This window comes from Budorcas taxicolor, chromosome 2 (genome assembly GCF_023091745.1).
Source record: "Budorcas taxicolor isolate Tak-1 chromosome 2, Takin1.1, whole genome shotgun sequence".
Taxonomy (NCBI): Eukaryota; Metazoa; Chordata; class Mammalia; order Artiodactyla; family Bovidae; genus Budorcas; species Budorcas taxicolor.
The window spans coordinates 15642658-15660617 of NC_068911.1; the positions used below are offsets into that span (position 1 = coordinate 15642658).

General features: G+C 47.8%; 1 protein-coding gene across 1 annotated transcript; it reads left to right on the forward strand.

Moving 5' to 3' along the window:
* Positions 1-7635: 7635 nt before the first annotated feature.
* On the forward strand, positions 7636-8896 carry LOC128043606 (apoptosis-associated speck-like protein containing a CARD). The gene is made up of 3 exons (XM_052635980.1): positions 7636-7941; positions 8172-8228; positions 8566-8896. The coding sequence occupies exons 1-3, from the start codon at positions 7665-7667 to the stop codon at positions 8820-8822; spliced, it is 591 nt and encodes a 196-aa protein (XP_052491940.1). The 5' UTR covers positions 7636-7664; the 3' UTR covers positions 8823-8896.
* The last annotated feature ends 9064 nt before the right edge of the window (positions 8897-17960 follow it).

The following is a 17960-nucleotide window of genomic DNA, read 5'->3' on the forward strand; positions in this document are numbered from 1 at the left end:
TGGAGGAGGAAATGGCAACCCACTTCATTATTGTGCCAGGAAAATCCCATGGACAGAGGAGCCTGGGGGGGAGGGGGGCGGGGCAGGGGACGGGTACAGTCCATGGAGTCGCTAAGAGTTGAACATGACTGAGTGACTGAATACACACACATATGGGATCTTAACTCCCCGACGAGGAATCGAACTCGTGCCCCCTGCGTTGTGAGGCAGATTCTTAACCACTGGACCACCAGGGAAGTCCCGCATTTCTTACACACTTGCATGTTAAGTTCTTGCGTGTTGCATGCTGGCCAGTTTAGGAAGCTGCTCCAGGCTTCCTGGTACCTTGGGGGCTTAATCTGGGAACTTTGTTCAGGCTATAATCATTTGGGAGTCTCAGGAAGAGATAAGTGAGGTTTTATGATTCTTTTGGATCAGAGCAATTAACTATATTAAAAGCTGTATTATATAGCACCACCCTTATGGCAGAAAGTGAAGAGAAACTAAAGAGCCTCTTGACGAAAGTAAAAGAGGAGAGTGAAAAAGTTGGCTTAAAACTCAACGTTCAAAAAACTAAGATCATGGCATCTGGTCCCATCACTTCATGGGAAATAGATGGGGAAACAATGGAAACAGTGACAGACTTTATTTTCTTGGGCTCTTAAAATCACTGCAGATGGTGATTGCAGCCATGAAATTAAAAGACACTTGCTTCTTGGAAGAAAAGCTATGACCAACCTAGACAGCATATTAAAAAGCAGAGACATTACTTTGCCAACAAAGATCCATCTAGTCGAGTAGTTATGTATGGATGTGAGAGCTGGACCATAAAGAAAGCTGAGTGCCAAAGAATTGATGGTTTTGAACTGTGGTGTTGGAAAAGACTCTTGAGAGTCCCTTGGACAGCAAGGAGATCCAACCAGTCCATCCTAAAGGAAATCAGTCCTGAATATTCATTGGAAAGACTGATGCTGAAGCCGAAACTCCAACACTTTGGCCACCTGATGTGAAGAACTGGCTCATTGGAAAAGCCCCTGATGCTGGGAAAGATTGAAGGCAGGAGGAGACAGGCATGACAGAGGATAAGATGGTTGGATGGCCTCACTGACTTGATGGACATGAGTTTGAGCAAGTCCTGGGAATTGGTAATGGAAGGCCTGGCATGCTGCAGTCCCTGGGTTTGCAAACAGTCGGACACGACTGAGCAAATGAACTGAAGTGAACTAAATTAACTACATAAATGACTACAGATTTAATTCTCCTGGTTATGTGGATAACGATAACCATAGGGAGGTAGGGAGGTAGGGTTTTTCCCCAGAACCCTGAGAAATCCAGGGAAGTTCCACTTCTCCAAACAGAAAGCGGGCTGAGATAAGAGCACACCTGCAGCATCTTTCAGCTACAATATAAGGATAAGTAGGATAATAACCTCATTCCTGGAAGCTTGTTATGAGGATGAAATTATTATCTAGATAAATAATAAACTAAATAGGTAATAAGCTGAGTGAACACCAAGCAGAGTGTTCTGGCACCAAGGATTTAGGAAGCTATGACTGCCAGTGTGTGTGTGTGTGTGTGTGTGTGTGTGTGTGTGTGTGTATGTGTGTGTGTTCAGTCTTGTCCAACTCTTTGGGACCCCATGGGTTGTAGCCCGTCAGGCTCCTCTGTCCATGGGATTTCCCAGGCAAGAATACTGGAATAGGTCACCATTTCCTCCTCCAGGGGATCTGCTCGACCCAGGGATTGAACTCGCATCTTTTGCATCTCCTGCATTGGCAGGCAGATTCTTTACCACTGAGCCACCTGGGCAGCCCCTTGACAACTGCCACTATGACATTCAAATCTTGACTCTGCTCTTTCCTCATTGTGTGACCTTGGGCAAGTCATTCAACCTGATTTTCTCATCTGTAAAATAGGGATCACATTGGGATTACTATCAAGACTATTGGATTGTTATGAAGATTCAACAGGCCAATTCATAGAAAACTTTTTGAACAATGTCAAGCCCATACAAAATGTTCAATAAATATTGACATTGATATTACAATTATTACTATTAATTTTTCCAATGCATCTTTCTTACACTCCAGTAGGGTCAATAACACCATCCCCACTTCACCTATTGGGAAACTGAGGCTAAGAAACTGTAACAATGACAAAAGCACAGAGTCTGTACTAGCCCTGTTCCAAGCGCTACACAATTCTTAATCCATTTATAACCTCATAACAATCCCATCATTTCTCCTATCTTAACTGAAGCCGTGAGGCACAAAAAGATTAAATGCCTTGCCCCATGTCTTGGCAATCTAGGTCCTTCTGGCCCCAGGGGTGCAATCTGGCTCCAGCAATCAAAGAATTACTTCTGCTGGGGGCAAGGGGGTCAGGTCACACCCAAGAAACATCTTACCAACCCCAGCTGATCTGATTTAGTGCAGGGGGCAAGAAGCTTGGCCTGAGGTGAGACCTGGTGGTTCTTTCCTGCCAGGAGTCAAAACTCAGAACTCTGAGTACTTACCCCAGAAAAGGAAGGTCAAGGGAACAGGGATTCCCATGGCTTCCCAGAGAGTTGTCCAGGGCTCCTATCCCCCACCTCCACAAGGGAAAGCCACCCTGCAATCTCCAAGAATGAGCTGGCTCTGGGTCTACCTCCTGGGGTTTCCCTGGAGAAGCCACTGTTCTCAGAGCACCAATACCTGTGGCCTGGTTGAGTGCAGACTCCAGAGAAGGGCTGTGACCACACTGAGTCACACAGTGAAGAGGCAGAGGGTTTGGGAACCAAATGTGAGTGGGTCTGATATCCCTCATCACTTGCTTTTCCCACTATTCCACGGTCTTCTGAATGTGCTAAGTTTCTGGAGCATTCTGCCAAGAGGAGAATATTAACATTATCCTTTCTAGTATTGCAACATCTGCCCTCCTAAGGGCGTGTCCAGACATTCTGGAGAAGGCTTATGTTCCCAGATGCATTATCTCTCTAAGCAATCTATCATTTTTTTGTCATAAACATACAATTTTTTTCCTTTTTTATTGGAGTATAGTTGCTTTACAATATTGTGTTAGTTTGTGCTGTACAGCAAAGTAAATCAGCTATGCTGCTGCTGCTAAGTCACTTCAGTCATGTCCGACTCTGTGCGACCCCATAGACAGCAGCCCACCAGGCTCCCCCATCCCTGGGATTCTCCAGGCAAGAACACTGGAGTGGGCGGCCATTTCCTTCTCCAATGCATGAAAGTGAAAAGTGAAAGTGAAGTCGCTCAGTCGTGTCCGACTCTTCGTGACTCCATGGACCGCAGCCTACCAGGCTCCTCTGTCCATGGGATTTTCCAGGCAAGAGTACTGGAATACAAATATCCTCTTGGATTTTTGGATTTTCTTGCCTTTAGGTCACCGTAGAACACTGAGTAGAGCTCTCTCTGCTAAACAGCAGGTTCTCATTAGTTCCCTATTTTATACGTAGTAGTGTACATATGCCAGTCCCAATTTCCCAATCCACCCCACCATCCCTTCCCACTTAGTATCCATACTTTTGTTCTCTATGCTTGGGTCTCTATTTCTGCTTTGCAAATAAGTTTATCTATATCATTTTTCTAGATTCCATATATATGGTTAAATACGATATTTATTTTTTCTTTCTGAGTTAGTCCATTCTGTGTGACAACCTCTTGGTCCATCCACATCTCTGCAAATGGCACGATTTGGTTCCTTTTTATTGCTGAGTAATATTCCATTGTATATGTGTACCACATCTTCTTTATCCAGTCCTCTGCTGGTGTACATTTAGGTTGCATTGCAATTTGTCAATTTTTGAAAACAGAAGTGGTACTTTTAGGATGTAGTTTGGAATTTGAGCCTAGGAGTCAAGTGGCTCCATCTGTATTTCCTCATGTTTCACCAGGGCAGGCTTTCAGAGGGCTTTCTGAAAACTTCAGTTTCCTCCTCTGTGAAGGGGGACATATACCTCATGGGGCTGTTGTGAGAATTAAATGCGATTAGGCATGTTAAGTGCTTAGCACATGCCTGGAAAATAGTAAATTTGAAAAATGGAAGCTACTGTTCTGTTCTTAGTCTCCTACAGCACCTACCGTGACACTGAGTATACAGTAGATGTTTAATATTTTCTCTTAATTTTTTATTTTTTATTGAAGTATAGTTGATTTACCGTGTTTCAGGTGTCCAACAAAGTGATTCGATTACACGTGTGTGTGTATGCACGTGCATGCGTGTGTGCTCAGTCGTGTCTGGCTCTTTCGACCCCCTGGGTGAAGAATAGGTTTCTATGATTCTAGACCCTCGGATTCGTTTGTCATTTCAGGAAGTCTCACTAAGGCAGAATCTGTTCGAAGTCTTGTGCTGGGTGCTGTGGACCTGAAAGAGTCTTCAAGGAGCCCTCAGTCTAGTGAGGAAAGCAGAGTGGCCCGACACACTGTATGACAAACAGCGAGAAAGGGGTCAAAGGGGTATCCAGCCAGTGTGGCCAAGGAATAATTCATTTTGCACAGAAAGGACAGAAAATCCAACTGGGAAGAGCAGACAGAGGCCAGGCCCAGAAGCCAGCCAGCCAACCTGCATGATCCCTCAGTTATATGACCTTGAGCAAGTCCTTTAACCTCTCTGAGCCTCTTCTCACTTGTACAATAGGGCCACTGTTCCCTATCCCAAAGGGACCGTTGGAAGGCTTAGAAATACTGCAGGTGAAGGATCACAGACTCTATACAGGGCCCATTTTTAAATTATTTCTTAGAAAAAGTGACTCCTGATGCATCTTGGAGGAGAGCAGGAACATATCAAGCAGACCAGGAAGGGAAAGAGGCCAAGCAGAGAGCAGCTGTTGCACGCGCAGAGGTCCAGAGGCCAACGGTGCTGCTGAGGCAGTTAGCAAGCGCTGTAAAGGCCAAGCCAGAGAGCTTGGACTTGATTCTGGGGCACTGAGATCATAGGAGGCTTTCAAGCAGAGGAGGGACAGGATCAATATGTGGACTAGGAAGATGTAGCCTTCTGGCCACAGTGCACAAAAATCAATGAAGAAGCTCAGGGAACACTGGCTGCTGGACCAGAAGTGCCACCCATGGTGAGAATATTGGTACACAGTACTCCCCAGCCCAGCACATGGAGGGCAGCATGCACATGGATGGGGAGCAGGCCCTGCTACTCTGCCGGAAGCTCTTGAATACAACGTGTTGCACATAAACACAGCCTCAGTCATTTCTTCATTCAGCAAATCTTCACTGAGCATCTGCTGTCTCAGGCACTCTTTTTTAAAGTCAAACTCTATTTTATTTTTAATTTGTATTTGGTTGTGCTGGGTGTTTGTTGCTGCTTGTGGGCTTTCTCTAGTTGCGGCAAGCAGGGGCTATTCTCTGGTGGCTGTGCATGGGCTTCTGCTTGAGGTGGCTTCTCTTGTTGCAGAGCACGGGCTCGAGAGCACATGGGCTAGCTGCCCTGCAGCATGTGGAATCTTCCCAGACCAGGGATGGAACTGTGTCCCCTGAATTGGCAAGTAGATTCACCACGGGACCACCAGGAAGTCCTCCTAGGCACTCTGTTGATGCTGGAGATTCATCAGTGAACCAGGCAAGGTCCCTGCCCTCCTAGAACTCATGTTTTGGTGGGGAGATGGGTACCCACTAAGTGAATAAATGTCTAATAATGTCAGGATCACAGCACTAGAAGGAATGGCAATCGTTACAACCCAGCTGAGAGGGGGGAAATGTAGGATTGCTATACCCGCCTAGGAAAGAGAGCCAGGATTAAAACTGAAGACTGTATGGCTTCAAGCCCACAGCAGTGAAAGCGTCAAGTCCTAACCCCTGGACTGCCAGGGTATTCCCGAAACTGCCTCTTTCTAAAGAGCTTATGTGGAAGGTAGGGCTTCCCTTGTGGCTCTGCTAGTAAAGAATCCACCTGCAATGCAGAAGACCTGGGTTCGATCCCTGGTTTGGGAAGATCCCCTGGAGAGGGGAATGGCTCCTCACTCCAGTATTCTGGCCTGGAGAATTCCATGGACTGTATAGTCCATGGGGGTCACAAAGAGTCGGACACGACTGAGCGACTTCACTTTCACTATGTGGAAGGTACACTTTTAGTTACTGGTATCTCCCTTGAGTCATGAGGCCTATTCACTCATTGTTGATCCCATAAAAAATTTATTGAGCTCCTTTAGGCCCAGCACTGCTCTGGATGCTGCAGATTATAACAATGAGCTGGGCAAGCATATTTACAGCCTGTCAGGGAAGACTGATGCTAAACAAATGCACAGAGCTAGTTGCAATTCACAGTCACAGTTGTTACGAGAGCTACAAATAAGTAGCAGGTGTTTTGAATTGGAAAGAGTCTGAACTTGGTCTCCAGAGAAAGTAACATTTCCCTTAAAACCTAAAATCGTGAGAGCTTGTTAGACAAAGAGTGAGGGAAGAGAGTTCCAGGTGAAGGGAATAGTATGTGCCAAGGCTTGGAGAAGCAAAGGACCCTGGCACATTTGCGGAACTGAAAGGACAATGCAGCTGGAACTCAGAGACGGAATGGGGGCAGGATGTGGTGCAAGACAAGGCTGGTGTGGTCCACAGGGGCAGAGCAGCAGGGCCCTCCCAGCCACATGAAAGGCAAGTGAAGGGTTCCAGCCTCGGCCTGGCCTCCAACATCAACCCATGCCACCTTGCATGTACTCTTCTGGGTCAAGCCCCTTGACCCCAGAATGACTCTCTACCCATGACTTTCCCCTCAGCAAAGAATTTTCTCAACCATTACAAGTGTGTCTTGTGATCAATTTCCAAGAAATTCAGTTCCTGGGGGACCAAATCCTGGCTCTTCCAGGAGGTATTTGGCAAGGTTTCAGGCACCATCAGGTTTCCCTGGTGGCTCAGGTGGTAAAGAATATCCTTGCAATGCGGGAGACCTGAATTCTCTCCCTGGGTCAGGAAGATCCCCTGGAGAAGGGAATGGCTGACGGGTGGACTACAGTCCATGGGGTCGCAAAGCGTCGGACACAAATGAGCAACTAACACGCTTTTTTCAGGTTCCATCAGGTAACCCATGTTATGTTGGAATATTTACAGAGTGGGCAAAGGCGTGTTGTCATCCCCATTTTGTACATCAGGAAACTGAGGCTCAAAGAGAGAAAACACACATAGTTACCTCTACCCTCTTTTTGACACCTCATTTCTCCCCAGTTTGTGGAATTTGGGAAGCTACCTGGTTCTGGCTATTAGGGTTCTGATTCTATGACATGTGAGAGGGGATGCTAAGATTTAGGGAAACATGGAGATTTCAGGGCTCTAAAATTCCATGAGTCAAAGCCCTGATGCTCCAGTAAACCAGGTTCCTGATTTAGCTAGCTAGTCCAAGCTTAGAGAAGCAGGCACCACCCATGAGCCCTTTTCCACTGGTCTCCTGGGTCACTCCTCAGAGATCAGCCAAAGGATGAGATCTGGGCCCCCCCTCAGAGATCAGCCAAAGGATGAGATCTGGGCCCCCCCTCAGAGATCAGCCAGAGGATGAGATCTGGGCGCCCCCCGATGGCCAGGAGAGGACGGGAAGGCGCGGGATAGTAGTTCAGGGCAACGTTCTGGGGCAGAGACAGGAATTGAGAGAAGGCGGGGAGTTTCTGGTCCCGCCCCAGAGGAGGCTTTCCAAACGGCAGACACCCGGAGTGAGCGGAAGTGGCGGCTGCGGCGGAGGACCCCGGAGACATGGGGTGCACACGCGATGCCATCCTGGATGCTCTAGAGAACCTGACCGCGGACGAGTTCAAAAAGTTCAAGATGAAGCTGCTTTCAGTGCCGCTGCGGGAAGGCTATGGACGCATCCCCCGGGGGACCCTGATGCCCCTGGACGCCGTGGACCTTACCGACAAGCTCGTCAGTTACTATCTGGAGGCGTACGGTGCCGAGCTCACGGCGCTCGTGCTTCGCGACATGGGCATGCAGGAGGTAGCGGAGCAGCTGCAGGAGACCATGATGAGCAAGGGTGAGCGCGCCCCCGCCACACTCCTCCTAGGTCCACGCCAGTCTCCCTCCCTTCATCTGCACCCTCCCAGCCCCAACGTTTGCCTCTCCAGGCACTTTCTCTTCCTGTTCCTCCTACCCCTTCATAAAAGCTTCTCCTGCTGGGGAGGCTTCCTGCACTGGGTACTGACCTTGGCTTCCAGACCGAGACTTCAGAAAGACTTGGAGACACCATTGAACATTTTCTTACAGGCGCTAGAAACGTGCCAGCCGAGGTCAAGGCCCCTCTCCAGAAGATAGCCAAGCCAGGTAAGGCCTTCAATCTCTGACCTCACCTACCTGGGCACCTCACCAGCCCCACCCCACCGCACCCCTGCACAGCCTAAATCTGTTGTCAAGGCCAAGAGCATTCAGGGCGTGCAAAGTTGGGCCAACTCTTCCCACTCACCTACCCACACTCCTGGGGCCACGTCTGGCTGAAAAGGAGGTAAAGTTAAGTGCATCCCACTCTATGTAGGTCCTGCTGAGCCCTGCCCCTTAGGTTTGCATTCAGGGCAACTTGAGGGAAAAGTGTTCAAGAGGGATAGACAGGCTCCAGTGCCCACCCTGGGTGCCAGCTCCGCCCCTCTCCTCCCTCTCGCCCCAGGACTGCACTTTGTGGAACAACATCGGGCGGCTCTCATCGCACGGGTCACAGTCGTGGATGAGGTGCTGGATGCCCTGTACGGGAAGGTCCTGACAGAGGACCAGTACCAGGCAGTGCGGGCAGAGCGCACTAGTTCGGATAAGATGAGGAAGCTCTTCAGCTTCGTTCCAGCCTGGAACATGACCTGCAAGGATCTGCTCCTCCAGGCGCTGAGGGAGACCCAGCCCTACCTGGTGGACGACCTGGAGCAGAGCTGAGGCGCCTTCTCCAGCAATGGCTCCCACATACCACCCCTGGCTGTTCCAGCCAACTTATCTGGAATCTCTGATTTTCTCATACACAATACATGAAAATCCCACTTGTACTTGGTGTGTTTTCCTACTTGCAGCCTGGAAGCACATGTGGACCTGAGCTACATATCCACGCACAGGGAAGCAGGCTCCCCAAACACTTCACCCTTCCTGCCTCAGGCACATGGAATAGTCCCTCATTCACCATTTGGTGGCTCCTTCGATGCCACCCTAAAGGGTCTGCCCTTTAGACCTGTGAACCATGAGTTAACCTTGTGGCCAAGGTCTAAAAATTAAAATAGAGATATGATCAAAGGGCCTGGAATTGGGGGGGGCTGAATTTGACAAGGAAGCCTGGCATGCTGCAGTCCATGGGGTCACCAAGAGTCAGACACAACTGAACAAGATCCGACAGATGCACTTAGAAGCAGACTAGTCTACAAAGCTTCTCTTTCATTTTTCATAGGGAAACAACTACAAAATTAGAGCCATTTTCAGGAGAAACGATGAAAGTGAAAAGTGAAAGTGAAGTCGCTCAGTCGTGTCTGTCTCTTTGCGACCCCGTGGACTGTAGCCTACCAGGCTCCTCTGTCCATGGGATTCTCCAGCCAAGAACACTGGAGTGGGTTCCCATTTCCTTCTCCAGGGGATCCTCCCGACCCAGGGATCGAACCCGGGTCTCCCTCATTGGAGGTAGACGCTTTAACCTGAGCCACCAGAGAAGCCTAAAAAAAATAAGAATACTGGAGTGGGTTGCCATTCGCTACTCCAGGAGACCTTCCCAACCCAGGGATTGAACCCAGGTCTTCCCACACTGTAGGCAGACGCTTTACCGTCTGAGCCACCAACAGGAAAACACAAAGCAAGTATTCCTAGGGTTCCTTCAGGCACTGACACCAGTGGACTTGGCTGCTCCCTCCCACCCCCTGCAAAAAGGGATTATAGGTTACACTTTGCCCAGAAAACATGCCACACACAAAAGCAAAACTTCAGGAAATGACTTCCAGCAGCTGTTTCTTCTCTTGATGGAATTGTGTCAACAAAAGAAAATAGTATTTATTTCTAGAAAACAGCACCTTAAGGAGTCTTTCCAGAGGCTGTTACAGAACCAGCATCCTAGGACCACATCCTGGGTACACTTTGCACCCCAATTCTTTCTGGCTTGGAGGGATGGATGCAAAGCAACAGGCAGACACCAACGAGGTCAGATACTCCATACACAGGAGTCAGATCGTCAGACTTGGGGATCCAGGTATGACAGTCCAGGGTGTGCCATTCACAATGATACACCAGCACAGAATGAACAAAGCCATATGAAAGCTTCACTTGGAATACCTTCCCTAGACACAAGAACTAGCAAATGCAGCATTTATTCTCCACGCCCACCCCACCCCCACCACACACACACACAGTCTGTGAAACGTTTCCCTACTCTGATTACTGAATCAGCCCGTGGATGGAGGAGCCTGGTAGGCTGCAGTCCGTGGGGTCGCTAAGAGTTGGACACGACTGAGCGACTTCACTTTCACTTTTCACTGTCATGCACTGGAGAAGGAAATGGCAACCCAGTCCAGTGTTCTTGCCTGGAGAATCCCAGGGACGGGGGACCTGGTAGGCTGCCGTCTCTGGGGTCGCACAGAGTCGGACACGACTGAAGCGACTTAGCAGCCGCAGCAGAGCAGCAGGAGAAAACAAGTGGTTTGCTGTAGGAGGAAGCTACCAAGAAGCTAAGCTAATGGCCACTGTCAAGGCTACGCAGTCACCTGAGATTGCTTCTAATGGTATTTAGGACTCCAAAAGGAAAGCTGAGCTTCTCCCATTGCCCCCCTCAGTCCCAACGCTCAGGACCCCATGGACTCATCTTCTGTCGCTAGCCACCCGATAAAATGAATGCAGGTGCTCCCCATTCCATCTCAGCCCTTTTCTGCCAAGTCTTCTTAAATCTATAAACCAAGCCTTAATTCAGCCTAAGACGTGTGTTCACTTATGTTCTACAAGGACCCTGAAAGTGAAAGTGGAGTCGCTCAGTCGTGTCCGACTCTTTGCAACCCCATGGACTGTAGCCTACCAGGCTCCTCTGCCCATGGGATTTTCCAGGCAAGAGTACTGGAGTGGGTTGCCATTTCCTTCTCCAGGGGATCTTCCCGACCCAGAGATCGAACCCGGGTCTCCGGCATTGTAGACAGAAGCTTTACCGTCTGAGCCACCAGGGAACAAGGACCTTACCACTTCCCAAACCGGAAGTTGTCTTCTTTTTACTATGCTTGATATGACAACAGCTGCAGCCTAACCAGAAAACAAGAAACCCTACCATGTTCCATAAAGCCCAGATGGAGTCATTCTTCCAACTCACATCCAAACACCTTCCTTTTCAACTTCACTGCCCCCATCTGGTTTATTCCTTCATGTCTTACACACAGCAGGCCTCTGACCTCCCTACTTCTAGTTAAACACCATCAAGGGCCTGAGTGATCAAAACTGATGATGGAAATGGACTCCCTCCTAACGCTAGGACACTTGAGTCCGCCTTCCAGCCTGACCCCGAGTGGCCCCATCCAACCTCTCCTGCCTTTCTCTTCACATAGCCCTGGATCCCAACACTGCTTCCTCACACCCCATGCCCTACCTAGCACACCCTGGGCCCTTAGACCTGAACACCTTGAAACCCCGCCCCAGTCCTCGCTTGCCCACAGGTGGCCTTCCTCTGGGCTCCAGCGGCACTCCCACCTACTGTCCCTATGGTAGCGCGAACCACCCTATCATATTTTTATACCAGACTCCCCCATTAGAGTAAGCTCCCCGCAAAAGACATCTTTTCAACCTGTGTCATGCTTTGAATTTGAAAAATAATAAATAGCAGTTACTGTGTATGTCTAATAGGTAATTTTTAAAAAAGACTTCATAGAAAGTTAATGTTTTGGAGATGGAGCCATAACTAACACTTCCCTGCACAGCAGATGCTCAAACAGAGCAGCTACAAAATCCAGTGCAGGCCTGAGGCAAGATAAGTTTCTAAAAAACAGCTCCCCTAAGTTGAAAGACTTCTTGGGGGCTTTCTTTTTCCTTTTTATTGGGGTGGGGAGGGAGGGAGAGTAGGGTGAAGCTCAGTTCTACCAGCCACAGCATACTAGTTAAGCATACAACTTCTACAGCCAAACAATATTCAAATCTCTGGTCCACCTCACTCATCAGTTATGAAACTTAAAGTCAGTTTGTACCTCAGCATCTCCAGCTATAATATAAGGATAATAGGACCTAACTCATCACCTAGCAGCAACTGGCCCATTAGTGTCAACAATGATCTCCAGGATACTTTTGTTCTTAGTTCAATGGCTTCAAAAAGCACCTGAAACAATGGACATGTTCTGCCCAAACCTCTAAGCATCACAAGACTGAAATAAGAGCAAACAGAACAAATAGTCTGTGTTAGCTGGGCATATGCTAACTAGAAAAATCCATATGCAGAGCCCAGCCTTCCCTGAGTGACCTTTTTCTTAGCTCCTGGCTCAAACTGTCTACAGAGAAGGTTTTATACAAAATCAAGTTCCCCTTCACGAAGGGGCCAGGTGGTGAGCAGACGAGTCCCTGCAGGACTTCAAAGTCTGGCTCTAAGAGTGTGCTGCTCAAACAGCACCATCAACATTGCTAGAGAACTTGTACCCCACAGGGACCTACAAGCTAAATTAGAACCCACTGCCAAGTGATTCTGGAGAAGGCAACGGCACCCCACTCCAGTACTCTTGCCTGGAAAAATTCCATGGACTGAGGAGCCTGGTAGGCTGTAGTCCATGGGATCGCGAAGAGTCGGACACAACTGAGCGACTTCCCTTTCACTTTTCATTTTCATGCACTGGAGAAGGAAATGGCAACCCATTCCAGTGTTCTTGCCTGGAGAATCCCAGGGACGGGGGAGCCTGGTGGGCTTCCGTCTATGGGGTCGCACAGAGTCAGACACGACTGAAGTGACTTAGCAGCAGCAGCTGAGTGATTCAGGTGCATATCCAACTTAAGACACACATTGTCAGAGAGGATTTGGCTTTGCCACCTTGGTCAGACTGCCAAGGTTTGCAGAAGCAAGCCCTCCTCGTGGCTCTAACGGTAAAGAATCTGTCTGCAACACTGGAGACCTGGGTTTGATCCCTCGGTCATAAAGATTCCCTGGAGAAGGGAACAGCAACCCACTCCACAATTCTTGCCTGGAGAATCCCAATGGACAGAGGAGCCCAGCAGGCTACAGTCCATGGGGCTGCAGAATCAGAAACTACTGAGCAACTACACTGTCACTTTTTCCAGGGATTTGGCTTGCTGGTGACTCAGAAAGTAAAGAATCTGCCTGCAATGCGGGAAACCTGGGTTTGATACCTAGGTCGGGAAGATCCCCTAGAGAAGAGAATGGCTACCCACTCCAGTGGGCTTTCCTGGTAGTTCAGCTGGTAAAGAATCCACCTGCATTGCAGGAGACTCCGGTTCAATTCCTGGGTTGGGAAGATCCCCTGGAGACGGAACAGCTACCCACCCCAGTATTCTTGCCTGGAGAATTCCACGGACAGAGGAGCCTGGTGGGTTACACCCCATGGGTCCAAAGAATCTGACAGGACTAACTAACACTTCTCACTTTCATTCAGGCAAAGAGCACACAGGATGGGGCCACTCCTCTTCTAATTCTGGGAAAAACAAAATACCCATGGCTGATGTATGGCAAAAACCATTACAGTATTGTAATAATCCTCCAATTAAAAAAAAAAAAATAGCCATCAGGCTAAATCTAAGACAAGTTAACCCTGAGGGGGCTGCACTACAGAGCCCTAAGGATCCTGCAGGAACAGCTACTGGGAAGCAGCGCGGGTGCAACGCTGCCACCCCGTGGCACACCTGCAGGACGCTACCCGAAAAGCCTGGCTCCTTGTTCCCTTGTTTTTTTCTCCTCCCTCCTTGGCATTCTCTATCCAGAATCGCCTGAGCTTGGTCCCCCACTACATACAAGGAATCTCCAATCAGACCCCATAGTCCTATCTTCTTTTCTGTCTCCAATCTCCATGTTAGTGGCTCTCAATCGTCCTTCATGTTAAAAGAGCCCTCCTCACTAGCACCATTACCCTGATTTAAGGTTGAAACCACAATCCAACAAGCTGAGAGCACAATCCATCCACAGAGCACTATTCCCAGACCCAATCTCATGACACTTCTGTTCCTGCCTCAAGAGTGTTAAGAATTTTTTAACCAACAAGGAGTGACCTATGTATAGTACAGGGAACTCTGCTCAAAGTTATGTCCCAGCCTGGATGAGAGGGGAGTTTACGAGAGAATGGATACATGCATGTGTATGGCTGGGTTGCTCTGTTGTGCACCCAAAATTATCACACATAATTAGCTATACTTCAATATTTTTAAAAATAGCAATTTTAGATTCAGTGGTCTCCTAAAGCTCTAACAGCCAACACCATAAGGACTGTGAACCAGACTTCTACAAGCCCAGAAGTCAAACCTGATGGCAAGTTCCACCTGACACTACTTCCTCAGTTCTTATACACCCAGCAGCACGAAGACCACTGCATGGGGAGGTGAACAGATGTTTTGTAGAAACCTGTTGTCTAAAATTATTAACACAAAAAGTTCAGGAGGGAAGAGTCAATTTTGAGGGCCCAAAGGTAGAAAAGGTAGTCTGAGTTCTGGAAACGCTGGAGAGCAATGGCTGCAATGGACCCGAGCTGTGTCTATGAGACTAGTACTGGGATGAGATCTGGTAAAAACCCCTGGTAGGGAATTCCCTGGCAGTCCAGTGGTTAAGACTCCATCCTTCCACTGCAGGAGGCTCATGTTCAATACAGGTCAGGGAACTAAGATCCTGCACGACTCATGGTGCAGCCAGATAAATTCAATTAAAAAATTTTTTTAATTAAACCCTGGTGGATGATTGACTCAATGACCTAACCTCTGCACTGTATTATCTGAGCTACTGAAATCCAGTACGTGATGGGGGCAAAGGTGAAAAAGATTAAGAAATCAGTCAGTGGCAATCAGACCTGCAGCACACTTCTCCCCACCCACCCGTAACATTCTCCCCCTGGCTTCCTCCTGTTAGCCTGTCCCAATTCAAAAACGCCAGATGCCTAGTGCTTCAAGACCGCAGGACATTTTCAGTAACTCAGTTAATAATAACATATTCTTTAGAACTCAAAAGACCAGCCAGCCTACAATCCTCATCAAAAAAACATGCCTGGCTATCACCAGCCAGGTGCTGCTTACAGGGGAATACAGTGAAGAGCAGAGGATCCAAAGTTCAAACCCTTCAGGGTTTATTTTTTCACCAAAGGATGAACTGGCACTGGAATCAACCACCAAAACATTCCCTCAGTTGCTATTTCTGTCTTCACCCATCTCTACCCATCCTCCTCAAAGTCCCCCAAACTCATCTACCCACTAGACACTCGGGACTCTTTTGTTTGACCACCTCAGCTCTTAGTTGTAGCACAGTAGGACCTTTGCTGTCACGTGTGGATCTTAGTTCCTGACCAGGGATCAAACTCAAGCCCCCTGCACCGGGAATACACAGTCCTTAACCACTGGACCACCAGAGAAGGCCCAGGACCCTATTTCCTTTTACTGAAGGGTGAGGCCAATCACTGAAGCCTTTTAAAGGACAAGAACTAATTGCTAATAATCCCACTTATTCCCAGAGCTTGGGTGAGAACAGACTCACCTCTAACAGCAGGGATAAAGGAACCACCATCAAACCCTAACACCAGAGCCCTACCAGGTGAAGCACCCATAAACCTCTCAGCTGTGTTCGTGCCATTCAAACCAAACATCATTTTAAGATGGATCAAAAGCAGAAGAGGGCGGGAGAACCACTGCCATTTCCTTGGCTCTAAATCTCAGGGATTCTCATAAGTACCAAGTTCCACAAGCCAAATAGAAGCACTGCCTGGAGAACTTCAGCCATGCTCCACCTCCTCTTGACGGAACACCTCCACCCAGCAGTGAAGTGAAGCCGCTCAGTCATATCCGACTCTTTGTACCCCATGGACTGTAGCCTATCAAGCTGCTCCTTCTGTCCATGGGATTTTCCAGGCAATAGTACTGGAGTGGATTGCCATTTCCTTCTCCAGGGGATCTTCCCGACCCAGGGATCAAACCCGGGTCTCCCGAATTGTAGACAGACGCTTTACCGACTGAGCCACCAGGGAAGTCTCACCCAGCAGGGCTGTCCAAAGCTATTCCTTTGGACAAAGCCACAGCCTCATCTCAAATCACCAGAGGTTTGAGGATGAATCAACTCTTAAAGGGAACAATTTCAGAAATAGAAAAGCACTTCCCACAAGGGGTCCCAGGCACTCTTATGAGCTGTGTTTCTAATAACAAAGAACACTGTTTGCTGTTGGTTATAAGTTCTGTGTAGCCAAAATTCAACTGCTTGGCAAAAGTGGGCAAGTTTCCTAAATTCAAGTTTTGAGTTGGAAGGAGGGGGTAGTTTTCTGGGGTCAGGAAAGATATATCAGGTTAAGGGGCACTATTGAGGTGGCAACTCATTGGCCCAACCCCTTCCCTTTCTCAAAATACCAAAGACTTTTGAGTACTGGCAGATGTGAACGTGACCTAATTACACCAGTCTCAACAGACAATACCCGGAGTCCCACCTTCAGGAAAACTACTGTTGTGGGGAGGGAGCCCACTCACTGAAATATCAAAGAATTGCCTTATCTTACTTTCTCAGCTAACCTTCCCCTTTCACCATCTTATCTCATTCCCAAGTCTTTTTTCCTAAAATTCAGCATCCACTTAAGCCAGGCCTACATTCAGGTATGACCTAAACCAAATCCCTATGATTATACAGTGAAAGTGAGAAATAGATTGAAGGGCCTAGATCTGATAAAGAGTGCCTGATGAACTATGGAATGAGGTTTGTGACATTGTACAGGAGACAGGGATCAAGACCATTCCCATGGAAAAGAAATGCAAAAAAGCAAAATGGCTGTCTGGGGAGGCCTTACAAATAGCTGTGAAAAGAAGAGAGGCGAAAAGCAAAGGAGAAAAGGAAAGATATAAGCATCTGAAGGCAGAGTTCCAAAGAATAGCAAAAAGAGATAAGAAAGCCTTCTTCAGCGATCAATGCAAAGAAATAGAGGAAAAAAACAGAATGGGAAGGACTAGAGATCTCTTCAAGAAAATTAGAGATACCAAGGGAACATTTCATGCAAAGATGGGCTCGATAAAGGACAGAAATGGTATGGACCTAACAGAAGCAGAAGGTATTAAGAGGTGGCAAGGATACACAGAATTGTACAAAAAAGATCTTCACACCCCGGATAATCATGATGGTGTGATCACTCCTCTAGAGCCAGACATCCTGGAATGTGAAGTCAAGCGGGCCTTAGAAAACATCACTACGAACAAAGCTAGTGGAAGTGATGGAATTCCAGTTGAGCTATTTCAAATCCTGAAAGATATGCCAGTAAATTTGGAAAACTCAGCAGTGGCCACAGGCCTGGAAAAGGTCAGTTTTCATTCCAATCCCAAAGAAAGGCAATGCCAAAGAATGCTCAAACTACCGCACAATTGCACTCATCTCACATGCTAGTAAAGTAATGCTCAAAATTCTCCAAGCCAGGCTTCAGCAATATGTGAACTGTGAACTTCCAGATGTTCAAACTGGTTTTAGAAAAGGCAGAGGAACCAGAAATCAAATTGCCAACATCTGCTGGATCATGGAAAAAACAACAGAGTTCCAGAAAAACATCTATTTCTGCCTTTACTATGCCAAAGCCTTTGACTGTGTGGATCACAATAAACTGAGGAAAATTCTGAAAGAGATGGGAATACCAGACCACCTGACCTGCCTCTTGAGAAATCTGTATGCAGGTCAGGAAGCAACAGTTAGAACTGGACATGAAACAACAGACTGGTTCCAAATAGGAAAAGGAGTACATCAAGGCTGTATATCGTCACCCTGCTTATTTAACTTCTATGCAGAGTACATCATGAGAAACGCTGGACTGGAAGAAACACAAGCTGGAATCAAGATTGCTGGGAGAAATATCAATAACCTGATATGCAGATGACAGCACCCTTATGGCAGAAAGTGAAGAGGAATTAAAAAGCCTCTTG

Bases quoted from the DNA above. Each gene is read 5' to 3' on its own strand.
- LOC128043606 (XM_052635980.1), top strand. From the start codon at position 7,665: ATGGGGTGCACACGCGATGCCATCCTGGATGCTCTAGAGAACCTGACC. The intron at 7,942-8,171 runs GTGAGCGCGCCC...ATTTTCTTACAG, and splicing joins GGAGACCATGATGAGCAAGG to GCGCTAGAAACGTGCCAGCC. The intron at 8,229-8,565 runs GTAAGGCCTTCA...CTCTCGCCCCAG, and splicing joins CCAGAAGATAGCCAAGCCAG to GACTGCACTTTGTGGAACAA.